Source organism: Mus caroli, chromosome 13, assembly GCF_900094665.2.
Source record: "Mus caroli chromosome 13, CAROLI_EIJ_v1.1, whole genome shotgun sequence".
In the NCBI taxonomy this organism is placed as follows: domain Eukaryota; kingdom Metazoa; phylum Chordata; class Mammalia; order Rodentia; family Muridae; genus Mus; species Mus caroli.
The window spans coordinates 71,812,675-71,834,055 of record NC_034582.1 but is presented as its reverse complement, the minus strand read 5'-3'; the positions used below and the strand labels follow the sequence as shown (position 1 = coordinate 71,834,055).

Here is a 21,381-nt window from a genome sequence, read left to right as displayed (position 1 = left end):
AGCAGCCTTCAGATGAAGATGTAGAACTCTCAGCTCCTCCTGTACCATGCCTGCCTGCATACTGCCATGCTCCCACCTTGATGGTAATGGACTGAACCTCTGAACCTATAAGCCAGCCCCAATTAAGTGCTGTCCTTATAAGACTTGCATTGGTCATAATATCTGTTTAGCAGTAAAACCCAAACTAAGACAGAACGAGAGTTACAGTGTGGATCACTTGATGTGTGCTAGGAACAAAACCCAGGTCCTCTGCAAGAATATTACATGCTTTTAACTGCTGAGCAATCTCTCCTAACCCATTGAGTATGATTTTTCGAAGAACTTTTGAGGCATTTTCTCATTCAACATTCACTCCTAGATTCCTTAACTGTAAAAACAGCTTAATTAATGGAGGTATTTTTTTCTGCTAGACTCAAAATGAATGCTGAATATATATGGTAGGGACTGTAATACATTCTAGAGATACATACAGTATGACACCTTTTTTCATATCTAAAGAACTTCTGTCTAGCTAGGTAGAAAAACCTGTAAGTAAATAACTATACTCCAGTAAGACTTGATAAGTAGTGTGTTCACTGTGCAAAGGAAGTATGAAGGAAGGAGCCACTGACCATGCCTATAAGAAGTATTGACATGGCTTGTCCTGGTAGTAGATATTATATAAAAGGATACTAAAATATGAGAAAGAACTTACAACAAAAAATCTTAAAACCTAAGCCTGAGCTCTTGTAATGGCTCCTATACATTTAAAATCTAATCTTATCAATCAAATCATAAAATTGTTTTTTTTTAAAAAAAAGTAAAACGTACAAAAAGAACATTTTAGACATAAGGCAAAAATACATGTATACATAATTTCATTTTTAGAATATTTTTCTGTTTTATTATTTTTATTACTTTATTATTTACTTATATTTTGTTTTATTATTTATTATTTTATTTATTTTTATACAATGAATTTTAATCATATATACCCCACCCTCTCTATTCACCCAACCTTGTGTTTTCTTTAAAACACACACACACACAAAACACAACACACACAGAGACACACACATACACAGATACACAAAGCACATTTTGTGCTGTTGATATATTTCACCGAGTGTTGTCAACTTACCAGGACCCTGCATGTGTGTTTTGTTGTAGTTTTAAACATGTAAAGCACATTTTGTGTTGTTGATATACTTCACTAGAGTATGGTCAACCTATTAGGACTCTTAAAGGAAACTATCTTTCACTCTCTTAGTAGCCAGCAATTTCCAATAGCTCTCAAGCAAGAGATGAAACTTTGGTCCTACCTCCTCCAAATGCTCTATGCTGAGATTGTAGCCAGCTAATGCAGGTTGTCATAACCACTGTGAGCTTATATGTGCAACAGGCCTCCTGTGTCCAAAAACATTGTTTCCTAAGAACTAAACCCATCTGGAAGACACAGCTGTACTGGATAGCTTCCACAGTGCTAGAAGGTGCTGTGCATGTTAGCAAGGATAAAAGTAATCAATCATCAGTTTCACCCAATTACAATCCTGGGAAGAGAAAGTTGGTAGAACATGTGGTACAATGGATGTCATGGGAGTAACCAACCACTTTCTGTCAGGGTTAAGGACCACTCTCCTTAAGACAAAACCCATGCCTTCAGTATCTTGGGGTCAAGATACTGTGGGCCATAGGCTCTAAAGGAGAACCTACTATTGCAGCTCTGTTAAGTAGTCATAGTACTAAACTGACCTTTAACAATTCATTGTTATGCTCATAATTTAATGTACTCATTAGAGAAACTATTTTGCAGGTGGTGCCAATTAACACAAAATGTTAGGATATTTTTGAAACTTTTATTTTCATAAATCCTACAGAAGGCATGTAGCAAGCTCAAAGAAAATTTTTATTTCTTTGCTTTTATTGTGTATTTTTAATAGTTTTTAAATTAAAATAAAATTGTATCACTTTTACCATTTCTTTCCTAACCAAGTCCCCCCTCCATGGCCCCCCAGGTACCCCCACACATACACACTAGGCAACACTAGGATAATTGACAAACATTAAAAAGTAAGAACTATAAATTTGGTCAGAGACTGTGTACATGACTGAGTTGTTTAAAGCCCAACATCTGTGTCAGGAAAGGAATGCTGGAATGGGCCTGCTCAGAAGCAAGGACAATGTGGCCTTGTGAGTTATGATGAGTCTTAGTGAGAGTCAAAGCAGTGGCCCTTTCTGTTTTCATTTCCTATAGCCTGGTCTTGCTTAGTAGGCTGGGAGATGTGACAGGGATTGTGTCATACAGAGTATGAAGTCCAAACCAGACTGCAAACATAGGTAGTTAAAAAAAAAGAAAAAAAAGAATCAAATACTAATTTTATCTTCTTGATATTATTAATAACAAACTACAGCCAGAATTATAATAACCACATTATTCTTCAAAATGATATCATATCATGCAATTTGTCATAGTGACAAAACATATAGACTGCATGTGTGTGCACATCATCAGATTAATGGATTTTTCATGAAAAGCCCAAGGTTTGTAGATTACTTAAAGGTTTCTTTTGTTTTTTTCCCTCTCTGTAGACCTGTAAACTAACATGTCAGAAACTTGAATGAAAAATTTACAAGTGAAAATATTAGTGATGTGGAATATAAGTGGGTTTATGGGATCTCTATCATCTTATGTTAAATAATGCAATGCATTTATACAACACTCACTCACAACAGCCTTGTCCCGTCACATCTCCCATCTCTTGGACTAAGACATATGGTAATTTCCCAGGTAACAGTGGTGATTTCCAGAGATGAAAAGAGCAGACATTTATATCAGTGTCAGCAAAATTTGATCCATGAGCTACAAACAAGTTGTCTATGATTTGAAAATAGAAGAATAAAATAAGGTTTTAAAAATATAACAGAGTATGTGTTTAAGTGGGACAGAAATCATTACATGCCATACTATAAGCCCAAAAGAACTTCTCTACCTCCATATTTTATTAAACTAATAAGTTGACGTCAGCTAAAAAAACATTTCAAAGGCTTTATGCAACTTTCATATTTCACTCTGGGTCCAATCCATAGTACTCATCCACTACGGGTTACTTACACCTTTGTTATCAGTTGTCATATGTGCTTAAACACATAAGTAACTCATTGCCTCTGACTTCTCTCCTTAAAGTACAAGTCACACAGCTTAGCTTGAGTGCAAATGAATTTCATGTGAGAATGACCGGAGAGAAAGCTTAGCTCTCTTGACAGGTGACAGGTCAGTGACCTGTGCACATTGGTCCATTCTGGTGAATCACTGCTGTGGGAAGGTGAAAGACCCTGTGGCTCATAAAACTTGATGACATTAGGAAGAGGGAAAAGGAACTCACACTTAAGTTGTCAGGGTCACTGTAAGAAATACAGCTTGGAAAATTTAAGTATAAGAAAAAAATACTATATTTAAAAGGGAATTGCTAATGTCTTTCTCCTTCTAAAAATAATGTGGGAAATTCACATCAGACAGATGCTCATTACTCATTCAGTGTGCACCACCAGGAGACAAACACAACTGTTAAACTACGAAATGCCCAGGGTAGGTAATTCACTACTGAAGTACAAGTGCAGCATAACGGATTTGTCACGACATACAATTTTCTAAAAGCTATTCTGTTAGAAGGTAATACAGGAGTGCATAAATGATTTACACTCTTACGAATCATAGTTATTATTCAGTATTTTATTTTTGAAAATATATGTACTCTATACTATTATGGTTATTCTCTAGAGCATAATAAGAACATAATTGAATTTGATGAAAAATAGACTTGATTCTAAATGTAGAATGCAGCACATACACCCTCTTCTTTTATTCCTGGTGAAAATCAATGGTCACTTGAGGCTGTAGGTTCATTTTTAATATATGGGCAATAAAAGGTTTATAATGTAAGAATTGTATTCCATAGTATACTTTCTTATAAAATCAACATCAAATTTCAATATAAATAATAATTTATGAATGCAAAAATTTAATCATTATGATAATCTTAAATATGATTTTATTGATCAAGTGGGAAAAGGAAACTAAATAGAGAGAGATTTAGCAAGTAATGAAGTAGTATATAACAAAACCATCATTCAATGTCTTACTTTGATTTGATGGGGCCAAAACAAAGGAAATATTCTATTAAAAATATAACCAGCTCTGCATGTTACATAAATAACTTGTTAATCTATTTTATTTAATGTTCTTTTTATTTCTTTAGGTTGGAAACATTATCAAATAATATATAACACCAATGTTATATAAACACAATTACATTAAATTCTTACAGTTATTTTATATTAAATATGTATTTAACAGTGTATGTTTATATATGTTACATTTAACATACATACACACACACACACACACATATATATAAAACCAAATTAAAAATAAGAAGTTTAACTTTATGCATTGAAATTAAAGGAAAAGATTTCCCTCCTTGCCTTTTTCTTAAAGCATTGGCCTTAAAAATCAATTATAAGTATATATTTTTAACCTTGTGTCAGGGTTTCACTACGTAGCCCCTAGACTTACTGCTATTATCCTGCCTCTCCCTCCATACTTCTGGGATTACAGACATGTATATGCCTTGCTCCAAAGTAATTGGTAATTTTTGTTTTCAGCAATTGTGACCTGACACCATCATTTATTTTCTTTTGATACGTTAGTCTTAAATTTAAATTTTTTCTCTTATCATACAAGCCAAGAATTCTAATTTCAAAATGTACTAATGAAAATCTGGAGCCAGGTGTGGTGGATCAAGCCTTTAATCGCAGCACTTGAAAGGTAGAGAGGCAAGCATATCTCTTGAGTTCAAATCTAGCCTGGTTTACAGAGTGAGTAGAAGAGCCAGAGCTACCCAGAAAACCCCTGCCTCAAATCACCGTCATCACCCTCACCCCAGAAAAATCTGTGATACTGCAATCTTTAAAAAAATTAATAACAATGTAATAACTGGAATCCACCTAGAGGTGCTTATACTTTATAACTTCTTAAAGGTAATCAACTGCTTGACGAGATGGATCAGAAAGTACCTGTGTTCAGACTATAGCAAACATGTCATATTTGGGCATTGTGGAAAACATCTGCAATTCTAGAGTTTGGGGTGTGGGGAATAGATAAATAGATTCTGGGAGTTTACGGCCAACAAATACAGTACAAATGAGAATCTTAGGTGCACAGTAGTAAAGACCAGATGAAGACAATTATGTTCAAAATTTGAGAACAGACTAACCAAAATCTTTTAAGAAGTTAGTAGTAAGAAAAACATGGCTATACAAGAGATAATCCTAAACCCACACCAGATAATTGTGTGAAGAAGACATGGAAACACCTTGACATAAACAGTAGCAATAGTTACCTTGCAGCATTTTGCTCTATCTGTTCCCCAATGTCACTGAAGATCTGCTTAAACTCCAAATCTCCGGGAAATGAATTTAACAGACACTGCAGGTCAAATGAATTATGGGAATATTCCTGTAAGGCATCCATTCTGTGAAACAAGAAAAAAACAAGAGATGACAAAATGAGGAACAGGATGCAGGAATGAACACACCCCCTCAAGTTGATACTGTATGAAAACCAATGATTTCTATTTGCAGACTCAGTGGAATAAAGGAGTTTGAGAATTAGGGTATTTTAAAGCTCATTAAGTTTTATTACTTAAATGGCATAATTTTTCAAACTTATCTGTAGCTTGAAAGCTGAAAAATACATCAGGCCACAGACAGCTTAAATATCCTGTTGCTTTTCTCAATATAACAAAAAGCTGCAGAATAAACCACAGCTATAGTAACCACTTGTAAGAAGGGTTGCAGAGCTACAACCATGTGCCCATTCTGGTTGCCACAGACCTGGGAGCTGCACAACCCTTAGAGGCTTTATCTACCTTGGGCTTACTTCTATGTGCAAAAACAAATGTAATTTTCCAGGAGCACTTCTACCTAGTATTGATCCATTTACAAAGGAAAAATTAGTTTTCTCCAAGAGATTCTCATTAGGTATACAAACCAGACCCCATGCCCAACAGTAGTCAACACAAATCAATTATATTTTTGGAGTCTTTGTTTGTTTGTTTTGTTTTTCTCTTCATGATGCTTTGTCTGGGCATTTTTTTTTTTACGCTTATATGCCTTTTGCTTATTTATCGTGGTTTCTGGTTTTGTGTTTATATGTGATTTTTCTCTGTGTAAATATGGGTGTATCTGCATTTGTATGTGCTTCTTATGCTTTTCCTTTGGCTCATTTGTTTGTGTGTTTGTTTTTGCCTATTTGTTTTTTTCATTTTATTTTATCTTATTTTTTATTATTTTAGATGATTGTTTTTTGTTTTTTAATTAGAGACAAAGAGAGTGGATGTACATGGGTGGGAAGTTGGAGAGGATCTGGAATGAGTTGGGTAAGGAAAACTGTAATCAGGATATATTATATGGAAAAAAAAAGTTCTGACTATCAACATTTTAGGCATTCACTCATTCTACACGCATTCATCAAATGTCTCCATTAATATTTGGAAGAGAGAAGAAAGCAATTATAAGTGGGGAGGGAGTGTGGGAGGGGCCTGGGAGGGAAAGTGAACTGGGTGGGGGAGAGTGTCTGGGGGAAACCTGATCTGGTATTGGGTGAAGGAAAAGGACTGAAGCCCTGAGGGCCAGCAGAAACAATGGAAACAGGAAACTTCAAGAAATAAGAGGTTGGGGGGACACCCCCAGAATGGACCAGAGACCTGGGAGGTGAAAGACTCCCAGGACTCAAAGGGAGAAGGGATGAAGTTCTCAACAGTAGGGAGAGGGGACTTAGAGCCCACCTCCAGCAGAAGACAGGGCATCAAGTGAGGGCTGGGGTTGCTATCCCACAGTCACATCTCTAACCCATAATTATTCCTGTCTGAAAGAATTACAGGGATGGAAATGGAGAGGAGCCTAAGAAAAAGAAGGTCCAATGACAGGCCCAAAGTGGGACCTAGCTCAAGGGGAGGTCACAAGGCCTGACACTATTACAGAGGTTATGGAGTGCTCACAAAAAGGTTTCTATCATGACTGACCTCCAAAAGACCAAAGAAGCAGCTAAAAGAGTCAGTTGCAGATATTTTTACCCAACCAATGGACAGAAGCAGCTGACCCCTGTGGTTGACTTAGGGAAGGCTGAAAGAAGCTGAGGAGAAGAGAGATCCTTTAGGAGGACCAGCAGTCTCAATGAATCTGGACCCCGGGTCTGTTTTCATTCAGAGATGATACACCTAACCCTCAAGAGACTGGAGGCCCCAGGGAGTTTAGAGGTGAGGTGAGGTAGGGTGTGGGGGCATCCACATGGAGACAGGGGCTGTGGAAAGGATGTGTGGGATGTGGAGCAGTCGGAGGGTGGATGGGGTGTGTGTCAGGGAATGGAATACAAAGTGTTCAAAATAAATTAAATTAATAATAAAAAATAATTAGATAATAGGGATTTGGATTTAGTGCATACTTTGTATCAAAATGAGCATTTCTAAAGGAAATCATATATATTTTAGGGGTTTAGGCTTTCTCTTTAATTATTAATAACATTAATTAACTTGCCACTCAGAACTTTTCTTCTTAAATTATTTATAACAATTATCTAGCCATTCAGAGTGGTAATATTAAAACACTAATACTGGTATTAATTAGCTTAGAATTAATTTGATAAAAAAAGGTCTACTTTTGGAGTATGCTTTTATGATTTCTAGAGCTTTGATTTGTGAATTATCACTAGTTTTAGTTCATCAAATGTCCCTTTGAAATGATTATAAAGATGTTCAAAGTCCTTTGCCTTTTAGAAATAAACAAACAAAAAAAAATCCTCTTTGGGACCCCTTTTATTTCATATCCATTTTTTAACCAAAAAGCTGCATTTCCCAACCCTGTATTTTTTCCATTCTAAATCCAGTGCAGTCTGTTTTTTGCTTCTACTCTTACAACAAAAATGACAACATATGCTCCATTTCTCACCATACTTAGTCTATATGGTACTAGTGGCAACTCCTTCAGTGAAACAGTCTCTTCTCTTCACAGTTTACTAAACACTATGCCCTCCTACCTCTCTACTTGTCTATTACAGCATTGTTTCACAGGCTCCTGAAAGGAGCATTATTCTGAATAGTTGGCTACCAATAGCTTCTTTTTGATCTGACATGTAACAGCAGATACATGGTGGGGGTTCTGAAACACAGTTTTCCTTCTCATAACCAAATGCATCAGTGTCAGACATCATATGTGTGGTAAATAAATTTCAAAACTTGGAATAAAGGCAAATTTGGGAAATTTTAGGAGCCATTTCAGAGAGAAGCTAAAAACTAAAAGGTGATCTTCCTGAGATGGGCATGCCTTGTATTATGACAGATTTGCCATGGTAGGCAAAGCCATTTTAGAAAACATTCCTACTATAATATGCGCTCTCTCTCTCTCTCTCTCTCCATATATATGTATGCAAAGCATATTAAAGACATATAATTTTACATATATACCTTTATATGTATATGCATATATATGTAAAAGAATCACTAGGTATTACTCCACCCTTTTAAGCAGATCACTGTAGAACAATGAAGATGTACAGTTATGTGATGCTATCTAGATAAATAGATGATTTCTTAATTTTTAATAATAATCCTATAAAAATTCCTAAAATTATAATAGAAATTATGAAGTTTTTTTTTATAGTGAGACTGCTATTAGGTTCTCTCTGATAATCAAAACTGCATTGAGAACTCTACTAGTCTTTAGTGTCACATGTTAATTGCTTCTGAAATAGCAAGGAGGCATCAATTACTCAGAGCACATTCCAAGAGGTTGTAAAACTATTAAACAAAGATCATAAAAAAGGAACTAATGGTTTGTGGAAACTAAAAAGGGGGCAGGGGAAGAAGGGGAGGGGTAGCCCGTGCTGGCCAGAGTTCCTCCTATGCTCTGGGCAGGCGGATGCAGGAGGACTGACAGATGCTTTTCACTTGGCCCAGGGGTGGGCATCTAAGCCTCTGACCCCACTGACATGGGGTGGACAAGGGGCAACTCCTGACTGGGGGCCCCTGGATGACACCTAGTAGCCCCGGGGTTATGGGAGAGAGAGTTGAGGGAGAGAGGTTTCCACACAGGCTATATTAAGCGCAGTGGGCCTTGATGAACAGACAGTCTATGGTTTTAGAGCTTTATTGTAGAAAGGCAGAGGGAAAGAGAGAAGGTGGAGAGAGAGAGAGAGAGAGAGAGAGAGAGAGAGAGAGAGAGAGAGAGGCACCATGGCCAAGAGGAGAGAAGGGGGAAAGAGAGAGAAAGAGGAAAGGCTAGAGTAAGTGGGAGAGAGCAGAGTAAGAGGACAGAGGAGAGTAAGAAAGTGAGAGGAGAGGAGAGCAAGAGGAGAGAAGAGGAGTAAGAGGAATAAGAGCAGAAAGAGAATGAGGAGGGGCCAAACAGTCCCTCTTAAGGTGTGCTGTTAGCTTTACTGTTGCTAGGTAACTGGGGAGGAGTTTAGTCTGAAGGTCAGAAGCTTGGGACATTGTCTACATGACTAAAAGCCATGCTTCTCCTATGGGGACTGAGGGGGACGGTAAGACAGGAGCCAGGGTCCAGGAGACATGAGAGAACTCCTTCTATCCCATGTGGGTAAATTATCACCACCAGGTCCCGGGGTTCAGACCTCAGCTCGACTGGAGACCAGACTGTCTGTGCATAGCCGAATACCCCACAATGGTTTACTATAGGTTCTAAGAGAGAAGATAAAACATTAACTGGGCTTATCTATACCAAACTTCACTAATACCTTGGTCATAGGAGTCATAGTTGTAATTCATGAACCTGCAGAGCTGGTGACAGGTGATGAATGTTTAGCCAGATAAATACTCAAGGATATGTATGTAAACATTGTCTGTTATAAACTTATTGATGATTTGAATTGATGTGTGTACTTGTTTTCCCATGTGATCCTGCATTCAGACAGGTGTGTAAGTGCTGAGGACAAAAGGAGAGCCTTCTCTTTACGCCCTTTTCTTTTTTTTTTTTTTTTTAATTGGTTTTTCGAGACAGGGTTTCTCTGTGTAGCCCTGGCTGTCCTGGAACTCACTCTGTAGACCAGGCTGGCCTCGAACTCAGAGATGTGCCTGCCTCTGCCTCCCAAGTGCTGGGATTAAAGGCATGCGCCACCACGCCCAGCATTACGCCCTTTTCTTAGCACTCCTTATTGCCTTGCCCTCTTTTGTTATCGAGCTTTCATAGGAAACTATTTAGAACTTAAAAATACATGCTGAAATCACTTTTCTTTTTTTTTCTTTCTTTATTTCTTTGTTTCTTTCTCTCTTTTTGCATTTATTTTATGCTGAATTTATTCATGTTCCATGAGTTTTTGTCTTTTCCGTTTCTTCTGGGATATCGTTTGTGAAACTTCCTCTTCTGGCTTTGGAACGATCTGTTCCTTCTCAGTAAGAATCATCTCCATTTGCTGGGGGAGCTCATGGATGGGTTCATCCAGTCATGAGCAACATAGGTTTGTTGGTGCATATTAGGTGCTTTGTTCAACTAGATATGGTCAATGACTAGAGAATACACATCTAAACCCTTAAGTTCAGCATTTCTCTCTGCATCTTTAAGCATGTGCACCAAAAATTCCTCATTCTTTTTTAGCCACCATCCCCATGTCCAGTCCCACTGTTTGACAAGGGCACACCTACTGACTCTATGATCATATCACTGGAATGGCACACAATGCTTCTTTAGAGTGACATCCTTCAGATGCTTGGTGGCTTTGAGGATATACATACTCTTGAAGGCCTGGGAAGTTTCCTGGGTATTCTTAAAGTGAATATGAAGGTTTGAACCCGTAGATTTGCAGGATTTTGTGGACCGTCTTCATATTGATGTCACCTCAAACACTTTTCGAAGTGTACCTTTTTTTTTCCCCTGCAATTTCAACTAGCTGGCTAAAACAGCTGAAAGTTAGAGCAGAGCAGTTCCTGCAGAAAGACCAGCTGCTATTCCATGCTGAAAATGAGGGAAGGACTTCACATCTGGCCTCACTGATTCATACCTCAGGATAGAGCACATAATTATTTGGGTTTTGTTCTCCTTTTTCTTTCTAGTATAGCACTCAAATACTGTGAGGATCTTCCAAGTTTCTTTTGTTATTCGGGCCTGATTTTCTTCCAACAAGGTGACTCTTAATAGACCTCTAGCAGTTTTCAGAATGTGGGCTATACACAGAGGAACAAGTGGGCTTCCAGTTCCATTTTCTCCTATTCTCTTCAATCTCCAACATAGATAAATGCACTTTAAATCGAGTTCAGTCACCCATAGCCAAGGATTTAATTAACCATGCTTATATAGTGGCATAGATATTCAGGGAGCTGTCAAAGTGAATAAAATATCCATGTCTTGAGTAGAACGCCTAGAAAATACATAGAAACTGTGACAAAAATCACCATCCTTATTTTATTATGGTTATACTCTTTTCATCTACTCATTCCAGTGTTGTATCCTTTTGGATCATTAGTTACTTTTCTTGGTGATACAACAAATTTTCCTATAAACACAACTTAGGGAAAGGAAATCTTTACTTTGGTTTAAGGGACTATGGTCCATAATGGTGAGGAAGATATAGAGGCTGGGGCATTCATAACTGGAAAGCACAGAGACAGAGAGGAGGGGGGAGGGAGGGAGGGAGGGAGGGAGGGAGGGAGGGAGAGAGAGAGAAGAGGGGAGGGGGAGGGGAGAAGAGAGGAGGAGAGGGAGGGATGCGGGTTCTTAGCTCTCTATTTTTATTCAGTCCCGAGTTCCCATTCATATATGGTATCTGAGTTGGGTCTCCCATATTCAATTTATTCTCTCCAGAGATGGCATCACAGATACTCTGGTGATTCATGAGACATTTTTTATAAGTCTGAGAACTTTTGCATTTTACTTTGGCTGTTGTCTTAATTAGACTTTTCATTGCCATGAAGAGACACAATGACTAAAGCAACTCTTATAAAGAAAGTGAATTAGGGCTCGCTTACAGTTTCAGAGGTTCAGTCCATTATTATCATGGTAGGAAGCATGGCACCTAGGCAGACTTGGTACTAGAGAAGGATCTAAGAGTTCCACATCTTGATCCAAAGGCAGCTAGGAGGAAGATCTCATCACCATTGGGCAGATCATCAACATAGGAGCCTCAAAGTTCACCCCTACAGTGACATGCTTCCTCTAACTCTACCTCCAATAATGCTACACCTGGTTGTAGAAAATATGGTTCTTCCTTCTAGTCTCATGATCCCAGAAATAAGACTCAGACTCAAAATATATTTACAAGTACCTTGGCTCTTTTCTGACTAGATATAATTCAAAATAACCCATTTATTCTAGTGTAGATTCTGCCATGTAGCTGGTTACTTGTGCTCTGGTACGATGGGTGCTACTTATCACATCTTCCTAGTGAATCTCCCGCCCTCCTTCTCTCCCCAAATTCTTTCTCCTTCCAATGTCCCACCTTCCATATTTTACCTAAGCCACAGGCCATAGAATTTTTAATTGACAGATGATGCATCTATTCAATACACAAGATGTTCTCTCTACAACACATCCTAACAATGCTACTTTCCATGGGCCTAAGCATATTCAAACCACCTCAGCTGTGCAGAAGTAACAGAAATTTGAAAAGACTACCTGCAGATAACATCTGAAATGAAGGAAGTATTTTTTTAAATTAAAATATAATTGTAACACATCCCTCCTCTGCTTTTCTTTATCCAATGCCCATGAGACTTCTCTCAAATTGCTGACCATTTTTTGTTGTTGTTACACACACACACACACACACACACACACATTTATTTATATATGCATAAATATATAAGTACAGCTTATTCACTCCATTTAGTAGTACTTAAATGAATATGATTTCAGGGCTGACCAGTGAGGATCAGTGTATCCAATTCGAGGGCTCATCCCTGTGGAAGACTATTTTTCCTCTATTGAATGTAGTACTTTGTTTAGGGGTAGGTCCCTCTGAGACTTCCCCCATTCATGTTAGCATGTTTAATGTTGTTGTACTTGTTAAGGTCTTGTTTAGGCATCCATACTGTTAAATTAAAATGGGTATATGTATAGCCATACATAGTTTAAACAGTTATGTCATTTGTGCTGATATAATGATTTCCCTTAAGAGCTATTTTCTTTAAAAAACAAAAACTTCAGAACCAGGCCTGAGAAACTCCCTTTCAAGTTATTGAAAGAGGAAGTCCAAGAAACTCCCACAATAATATAGGCTAATTGCCATTGTCTTGTCTATCTTTCAGATGTTGAAGGAAATCCACTATTGCTGAAGACACCACATATTATGAAGACAAAACTAGAGGGTCTGTGCTGGGTCTGACCTGTAAGCCTCTGCCCCATGACTAGTTTTCACAGTATCAGAAAGTGCAACACAAGCTTTCAAAGGAGGAAAACAGCCAGGCCTACCCAGATTTACACATACAAACTTAAAAAAAGAAAAAACCCACACATCAAGATATCACTACAGGTATAACAATGGGACTCATAACTTGTGAAAACCAACAGCTATCTGATCGTCTCAGTAAACAGACTGGAGATCATGTCCGGTATTGAAAATCTATACAGTTACTTGGCACTAGTGATGTTATCAATTTTAAAGGAGAACCCATTTAAACCAATTTACTAAACCAGCATTATTCCTAACTACATTTTATATATTTGTCAACAGATAAGTGTCAGTATTACTTATCATCAAAAAACTTCTCTGCAACAGATGTAAATCATTATAGAAAACCATTATTGGTTAAAACACAAAGAAAACTGGTCATAGTGTACTCAACCCCAGTGGATGTGTTGTATTGTGCATAACAATACAAATCCTGCACCTAAAGGTTCAGTGAACATTGTGAAGAAGGGGCAGAAAGATTGTAAGAGCCAGAGGAACAGGAACTCAGCTTGAGACTGTGTCTCCTAGAAAAAACATGAAGTAAGGGAAGTCTTAAAGGGACACACTGAACTCCAGGCAATTGATGTTAGAATGAAAGTGAACTGAACTGCAGCACACATAATTTGAGTCTACTTTGCATATGGGCACTTGGATTCTTATTTTACAATTTTATCTGGTAGTTTCACTACCCTGAGGGTTCCAAACAATGCACAACATGATCAGTCTCTTTACTTTGATAGACATTTCTACTTTTTCTACTATAACTCTATTTGATAACAATCTCCTAGCTTAGATCACATCTACTAAGGATGCTTTAAGTAGAAAATTATATCTATAGAAGATATTTATCCTACCATGTAGATATCATTTAAAGGGAACCTATAACTATAGTAGCAAATTTGTGTATTGTGTTTTCACAGAACTAGGCTATCTACAATTGTGAATTAAGTATTTGGATAGCTTTAGAAATTGTTTTAAACATTATTTTTTAAAATATACCAATAGTGAAAAGTCAGGATTTAAAACTTAAGCTCTCGCCAGTCGTGGTGGCTCACGCCTTTAATCCCAGCACTCGGGAGGCAGAGGCAGGCGGATTTCTGAGTTCGAGGCCAGCCTGGTCTACAAAGTGAGTTCCAGGACAGCCAGGGCTATACAGAGAAACCCTGTCTCGAAAAACAAAAAACAAAAAACAAACAAAAAACAAAAAAACCTTAAGCTCTCAAATAAAATTAAGTGTAATGCCTCCAAACTCTTATTCTATTTTCATTAGCAAGGAAAATTAGAAAGAAATAACTTTAAGGACTTGTCTGATTTGAAAATTCTATGATTTTAATTAGGTAATCTGTTTCTTCAATATTAATATTCTGTTCTTGGCAGTATACTTTTAAATGTATAGTTCCTTGGAAGGATGACTCACTGATGGTTAAATTCATAAGAAGCAACTTGAAAGTCCATTTAAAAAGCAATCAGTGAAAATAAATGTCTTCATAAAAAAATCTTCACTAACCCCACATCTGATAGAGGGCTAATATGCAAAATATATAAAGAACTCAAGAAGCTAACCGAACAACCCAAACAAAAACTGGGGTATAGAACTTGTACTGGCTAGTTTTGTGTGTCAACTTGACACAGGCTGCAGTTATCACAGAGAAAGGAGCTTCAGTTGGGGAAGTGCATCCATGAGATCCAGCTGTGGGGCATTTCTCAATTAGTGATCAAGCAAGGAGGGCCCCTTGTTGGTGGTACCTTCTCTGGGCTGGTAGTCTTTGATTCTATAAGAAAGCATGCTGAGCAAGCCAGGGGAAGCAAGCCAGTAACATCCTTCCATGGCCTCTGCATCAGCTCCTGCTTTCTGACCTGCTTGAGTTCCAGTCCTGACTTCTTTTGGTGATGAACAGCAATTTGGAAATGGAAGCTGAATAAACCCTTTCCTCCCCAACTTGCTTCTTGGTCATGATGTTTGTGCAAGAATAGAAACCCTGACTAAGACAGAACTAAACTGAGAATTCACAACAGAGGAATCTCGAATGGCTGAGAAGCACTTAAAGAAATGTTCAGAATCCTTAGTGATCAGAGAAATGCAAATCAAAACGACCCTGGGATTCCACCTTACAACAATCAGAATGGCTAAATCTAAAATCCTTCACTAAACTTGCTTTTTACTTTATTGGCTGTGCAACATATCCCAACAGTGACTCTATCATATCAACATAGCCATCATGATGCAAGCTGCAAATAATAGAGAATGTCAGTGTCAATTTCACCCTCTCAGACTTGCTTCCCTTCACTTCATCTGATTTTAATAATCCCTGTCAAATCACAAACCATCCAAATTACGCTCATGACACAGAAGCTTTCAAGGAGCAGACAGAATCTCAACTTCCATTTAGCAACTACAAAAGAAAGCTGTCCAGATGGACAAATATTATTTCCACACTTGACAATCTCTACAGTTGAACACACATTTTAATTTGAACTAAACCTGCCAGGAGTTTGATAGGCGCTTCTTGTTTTGTGTAGATTGACTCATAGGATTCCTAGACCAATGACTGTAACTGGGATGAAAGCACTACAGCCAGCATTTATCTGCTGGAAGATAAATCACATAACAAAGCTTTGAGAACAAAACCCAGACAATTTGTGTGTAGAGATTCCTATATTAGGGCCATTAATTACTAAATGAAGTGAAAATGTACCTAACATATTTTTTTTAATTTTTAATATTTTTTTATTACGTATTTTCCTCAATTACATTTCCAATGCTATCCCAAAAGTCCCCCATACCGCCCCCCCCACTTCCCTACCCACCCATTCCCATTCTTTTGGCCCTGGCATTCCCCTGTATTGGGGCATATGAAGTTTGCAAGTCCAGTGGGCCTCTCTTTCCAGTGATGGCCGACTAGGCCATCTTTCCATACATATGCAGCTAGAGACAAGAGCTCCGGGGTACTGGTTAGTTCATCATGTTGTTCCCCCTATAGGGTTGCAGATCCCTTTAACTCCTTGGGTACTTTCTCTAGCTTCTCCATTGGGAGCCCTGTGATCCATCCAATAGCTGACTGTGAGCATCCACTTCTGTGTTCGCTAGGCCCCGGCATAGTCTCAAACATATTCTTGATACAGGTTTTTGAAATGTAATCAAATAATAAGTAAAACTTGAAAGAAGCTAAAATTTTACTCATATTTTCCACTGGTAATAGATTCTAAAGAGGAACTGTAAAAAAAAAAAGAGGAACTGTAAAGTGATTTTTAATAATCATTTTGGAGGACTGGCTAGGCTAGGTATTAGTGGTAGAGAGTTTGCCTAGGATATACAATGCCTCGAGTTCAGTCCCCATCAGTGCAAAAACAGATCCACCACCACCAATAACAGTAATAATAATTGCTTCAGAAGAGACATCACTTTTAAAAGTGAACTTACAAGAAAAGTTTTACTTGACAATTACAGAAAACCTACAGTTCAATAGAAAGATAGTTAATTCACTGATGGTTAAAACAAATTCATTTGAAGCATGTTATGGTAAGTATTTTATCAGGGGTTTCTACCCCATATTATATGATTTGTTCCCAGATAAAACACACACAACCTTCATATTTATGATAAGCCTTTAAAGCACTAGAGCTGGGCAGGTATCTAAGCTCTAAGCTATTAGTATCTACTTCCCTATCAATAACCCTGAGTTAAAATTTGCCATGTTCCTCCTGGGCCATTCTTACTCCAATAAACTAGCCCTCATAGCTATGTTTTCATGATTCATTTACCCCATAGTATCTCCACCATCTTTTTTTACCTCCCATGGTCTCCTGTCTCTGACCCCAAGCCCAGGGAACCAAAACCGGAGCTATTTCACTTCTGCCCTCTATTGACTGTAGGCATCTTTATTGACCAAGCAGGGATAATTGGGGGGTGGGGGGGGGACGACACACAAAGTTACATAGAATTACTTGGTGTGAGGATCTCCTCCCGCCTGAGGCAACCAGGCCAGTATTTAGCATTACAATACATACCAACAGACCAAACCTCAACAGTTTTAAATTAAGTTGCAAGGTTTGTACAACAAATGCTGGTAAATGAAAGAGTTCACTCATTGGCCTAGACATCCATACAGAATTTAGCATTATAATACATAGCAGCAGACTAAACATCAATAGAAGCAACTTAAAAGTCTTTATGGTATAACTGGCAAGCTCCAGATTAGTGAGAGCTCTGTCTCAAAAAAATAAGGTAGAGAGAAAATCAGGAAAACACCTGATTACACCCTTTTATCTACAACTATTTATGAATACACCTAAAAATGAACAAACACAAACAAATAACAAGACTTGAAAAAGAATAATAATAGTGTAAAACTATATAAAGGAATATTATCTATTTGAAGTTTAGTTTATTAGACATACTTAAAAGTTTTAAACTATATTTCTGGGAATATCTCAAGGATCAAACTTCTAAACTTGAAGGGACCACACAAATGTCTCATGGCATTCTTTCCCTCAACCTGAAAATCCTGACTGTTCTCCCAATGGCAATCCATTGTCTTTTCTCTTTTCTCCCGAGAACTCTATCTTGAACACTGTAAGATGGCCTTAGAAGTTACTTTTGATAAAAGCATTGACTCCTCACGTGGGGATAGAGGTGCACTGTGGGTCATCAAAGGGACAAAAGCTTGGCTTGTCTGTCTTAATTTTGTTCTGTCTTCTTGCTACCTTAATCTGTGAGAAGGATCCTGGATCAACTCCTCTTGTAAATACTGTAAAAACTTAAGGCGGTTTTGTATTATTCTGGTCATTATCTTCCTCCAAAGCTAAAAGCACTGAAGTTAAAAAAAAGTAGCTTGTTGGGAGCTATTTAGACAACACTATTGCCTTGATCTCTAAATTGGGCCTCTCCCCCTCCCCCGAGAGGAAAAGGGGGTCAAAAGCTGGCCACCTACACACTGATTCCGAGAACAACCACAGAATGTTCCAGCCCTAAGTCATCGCCAATGACCTGACCACACCCTGATACCACCAAGTTCCTGCTTCCCCGTGTAGTTGCCAAAAGAAATAATTTCTATTGACCCCCTCCCACTGATAAGTACTTCTCCTTTTGCTTGTATTGCTCCACCCCTCCCGCTGATAAGTATCTGTACTTCCCCTTTTGCTTGTGCATTTAAGCCTTGGGCCTTTCTCAATACATTGGGGTCTTGATGCAATCCAGAATGTTTCCCTGTCGTTATTCACACAAGACCCTCGTCTCTCTCTACCCCCCCCCCCATTTGGTTCTTAGGAGAAGGTCCCCTCGAGACCCTCCAATAACTGGACCTGCTGGACGGGTCAGTAGCTAAGATAACTTTTTGAGATTTGCAAATATAGCATAGTTTACCATCCAAGTAACCTTTTCCTTTTGTTATCCTAGACAGTCTCATTCTAGCAAGGCAAGTCTCAAATTTGCAATGTTGCTAAGCTTGATCTTACAATCTTCCTGCATCTACTTCCTGAGTGCTAGGATCAAAAATATTTGCATACCACCATACATATATAGTATTAGGGATAGAATCACAAGCTTTGTAGATGTTGGTCTGGTACTCTTCCAATTTATCTTCAGCTCCAGCCAACTGCCAGCTTTCACAACATTCTGTTTAAGAATACCAGAACATGCTTAAAAGTCACCAATAGTCTTAATCTAAGGAAACTAAATCTATTTTGCCTTTTTGAATCATCCTTTTCCCTGAGTCACTTTTTCTCCAGTCATCCTTGATTCAAGAATAATGGATCTCATAGATAAATGTGTGAGTAGTCAACAATAACTACAGGTAGTGGCAATTTCTTTATCCTGGAGAAGGCTGTTGGGTCACATCCTTAGTTAATGATCAATAGGTCACAGTATGACTAAGACTGCTTGACTATATACATAGTCCTTGAAATGACCATGCCTTTGTTTTTTTTACCCCTTTTTAACTGAAAAGTAATCATAGCAGTGGCTTAAAATGAATGATTGTTGCTTCCAGTGTGGCCACACTTAATAATAAATTCCAAATGTTTTTGGGACAACTACATATGGTTTTGTGAGGACACCTCTGCAAGCCTAGAACTGGCAATATTTAGTTTCTTTTAGCAACTTCCTATTTTTGAATCTCTTCAGGTACTATGATTGGGCAGTTTCATCTCCTACCATATTATCTTACACTCTGTATATTGAAATGCCTGTTCTAACTATTCAACTCCATAGTGACAAACTCCCTTGGATAAACCATGGGTATCATAATCTTAACAAACTTAACCTTACTATTGTTTTTACCAAAGTTTTTCTATAAGTGAAGTATATTTGATAGTTAATACCTACAATATCAATCAATGTATTCAATGTAACTATCCTATATGTTCAACATTTTCTCATCAACCATATAGCTATAGCCTTCTGTAAATTCCAGCTCTATTATCTGGATTGGTGCAGCAGTTTCCTTATTCTCCATATTTTTTTAGATGATCACTTTCAAACTCATACTTTCTTCTGCTACCAGAATGATCTTTTTTTTTGAAGACAGGAAAAACATCATGTTTATAGAGTGATTTTAAGCTTGGATGACTTGGATTCATATAATTATATATGAGAAAGAAAAATCAGGGGAAGAGTTAGTTTGTAGAGAGAAAATGGAATACTTATTTTTTAGATGGCTAGTTAGAGATTATTTGGGTTGGAGAATATTTCAATACTTTATAAGTAATGACCTATAAAACCATGGACTGGAACAGTAGAACACTAATTAATTACTCACTATAAGGATCTGAGTTACATCTGTAGCCCTGGGAGAAGACATGGCACTCTAACCTGTCCCAAAGGGATTTAATAGGTAACTATCTAAATATATACTTAGATGCCCTGTATTTCTGTATAAAAGACTTCCTGAGAAAAGTAAAAAGATCAGTTATCACCATTTTTTCGTAGAGTCAATCGAAGTGACCCTATCTATCACCTAGACATGACTATGTTTGTCAGAGAAAGCTACCTGCTCTTAAGACTTCACATGTAATATTAATTTTGCCTGCACAGTGGTCTCTTTGGCCACTGTCTAGTCTCACCACTTAAGCATGTGTTCTTCTTTACTCTGATAAACTCTATCTACATTTTACCCTATTGTAGGTCTCAATTAAATTATCATGGGGTTTACAAGAACTAGGAAAACTGAGGAGAGTGCACAGCAAGATAATTGCAATGATTACATTTTTGTACTCAAATCATTTATTCTTTCTACATCTTTGAACATTTCACTATTTTACATTTCCCTATCCATAACCACCATTCAGTGTCTAGTTCTATTACCTCAATTACTTTAGATTCTACATGTTAATTAGAACATGTGTTACATATCTTTTGTGAAATGCTTGTTTTCACTTAGCATAATGTCTCCTAGCATTATCCATGTTGGCCTAAATGACACAATTTTCATTTTGAGGCTGAATAATAGTCCATTGTGTATATCAAGTACATCGTTTTTTATCCACTTATCTGCTGATGAACACTTACACATGATACTAGTTTAGGTAACGTATTTATTTTAGAAGAAAAACTATAGTCTTCAGGGTTGGAGGGGCTGGCTCAACAGTTATGAATACTGGACCCTCTTCTGGAAGATCCAGGTTTAATTCTCAGCATACACATGGCAACTCAGAAATGTCCATAAAAAAGGCGTGTGCTTATTTGAGAATGGGCTCCCAGCAAAGTCACCAGACTCAGGGGAAAACCAAAACAATCTGAGGGCAGCCTGTGGTGGGAAGATTTTTTTATGAAATGTAGGCTAAGGAAAAGGACATGTCTGCCAGAAGCTGGGCTTGTGCCCAGGTATGATTATCTAGGGTGGGGGGTGTGGATGTGGGAGTTGCAGGGTGGCAAGAGACTTGAGGTGGAGGTGTTAGAACAGGGGTCAGGAATGCAGAACTGAGCTGTTGCACCTTTTTTTTTTTTTTTTTTT

At 37.8% G+C, this 21,381-nt stretch overlaps 1 protein-coding gene across 7 annotated transcripts in view; it reads right to left on the bottom strand.

Moving 5' to 3' along the window:
- The window catches only part of Kiaa0825 (KIAA0825 ortholog), a 422,676-nt gene that overhangs the window by 372,961 nt on the left and 28,334 nt on the right, over positions 1–21,381 (bottom strand). For 4 of the 7 annotated variants that reach the window (XM_029468196.1, XM_029468198.1, XM_029468197.1 and 1 more), the window contains exons 1-2: positions 5,379–5,467; positions 2,704–2,854 (exon numbers count right to left, since the gene is read on the bottom strand). In XM_029468196.1, coding sequence (XP_029324056.1) covers positions 2,704–2,854; positions 5,379–5,388 — 161 coding nt within the window. In that variant the 5' untranslated portion in view covers positions 5,389–5,467. Of the gene's footprint in view, positions 1–2,703; positions 2,855–5,378; positions 5,511–21,381 lie in introns of those variants that run through there. The other 3 variants (XM_021180151.2, XM_029468200.1, XM_021180150.2) reach the window with 1 other exon arrangement.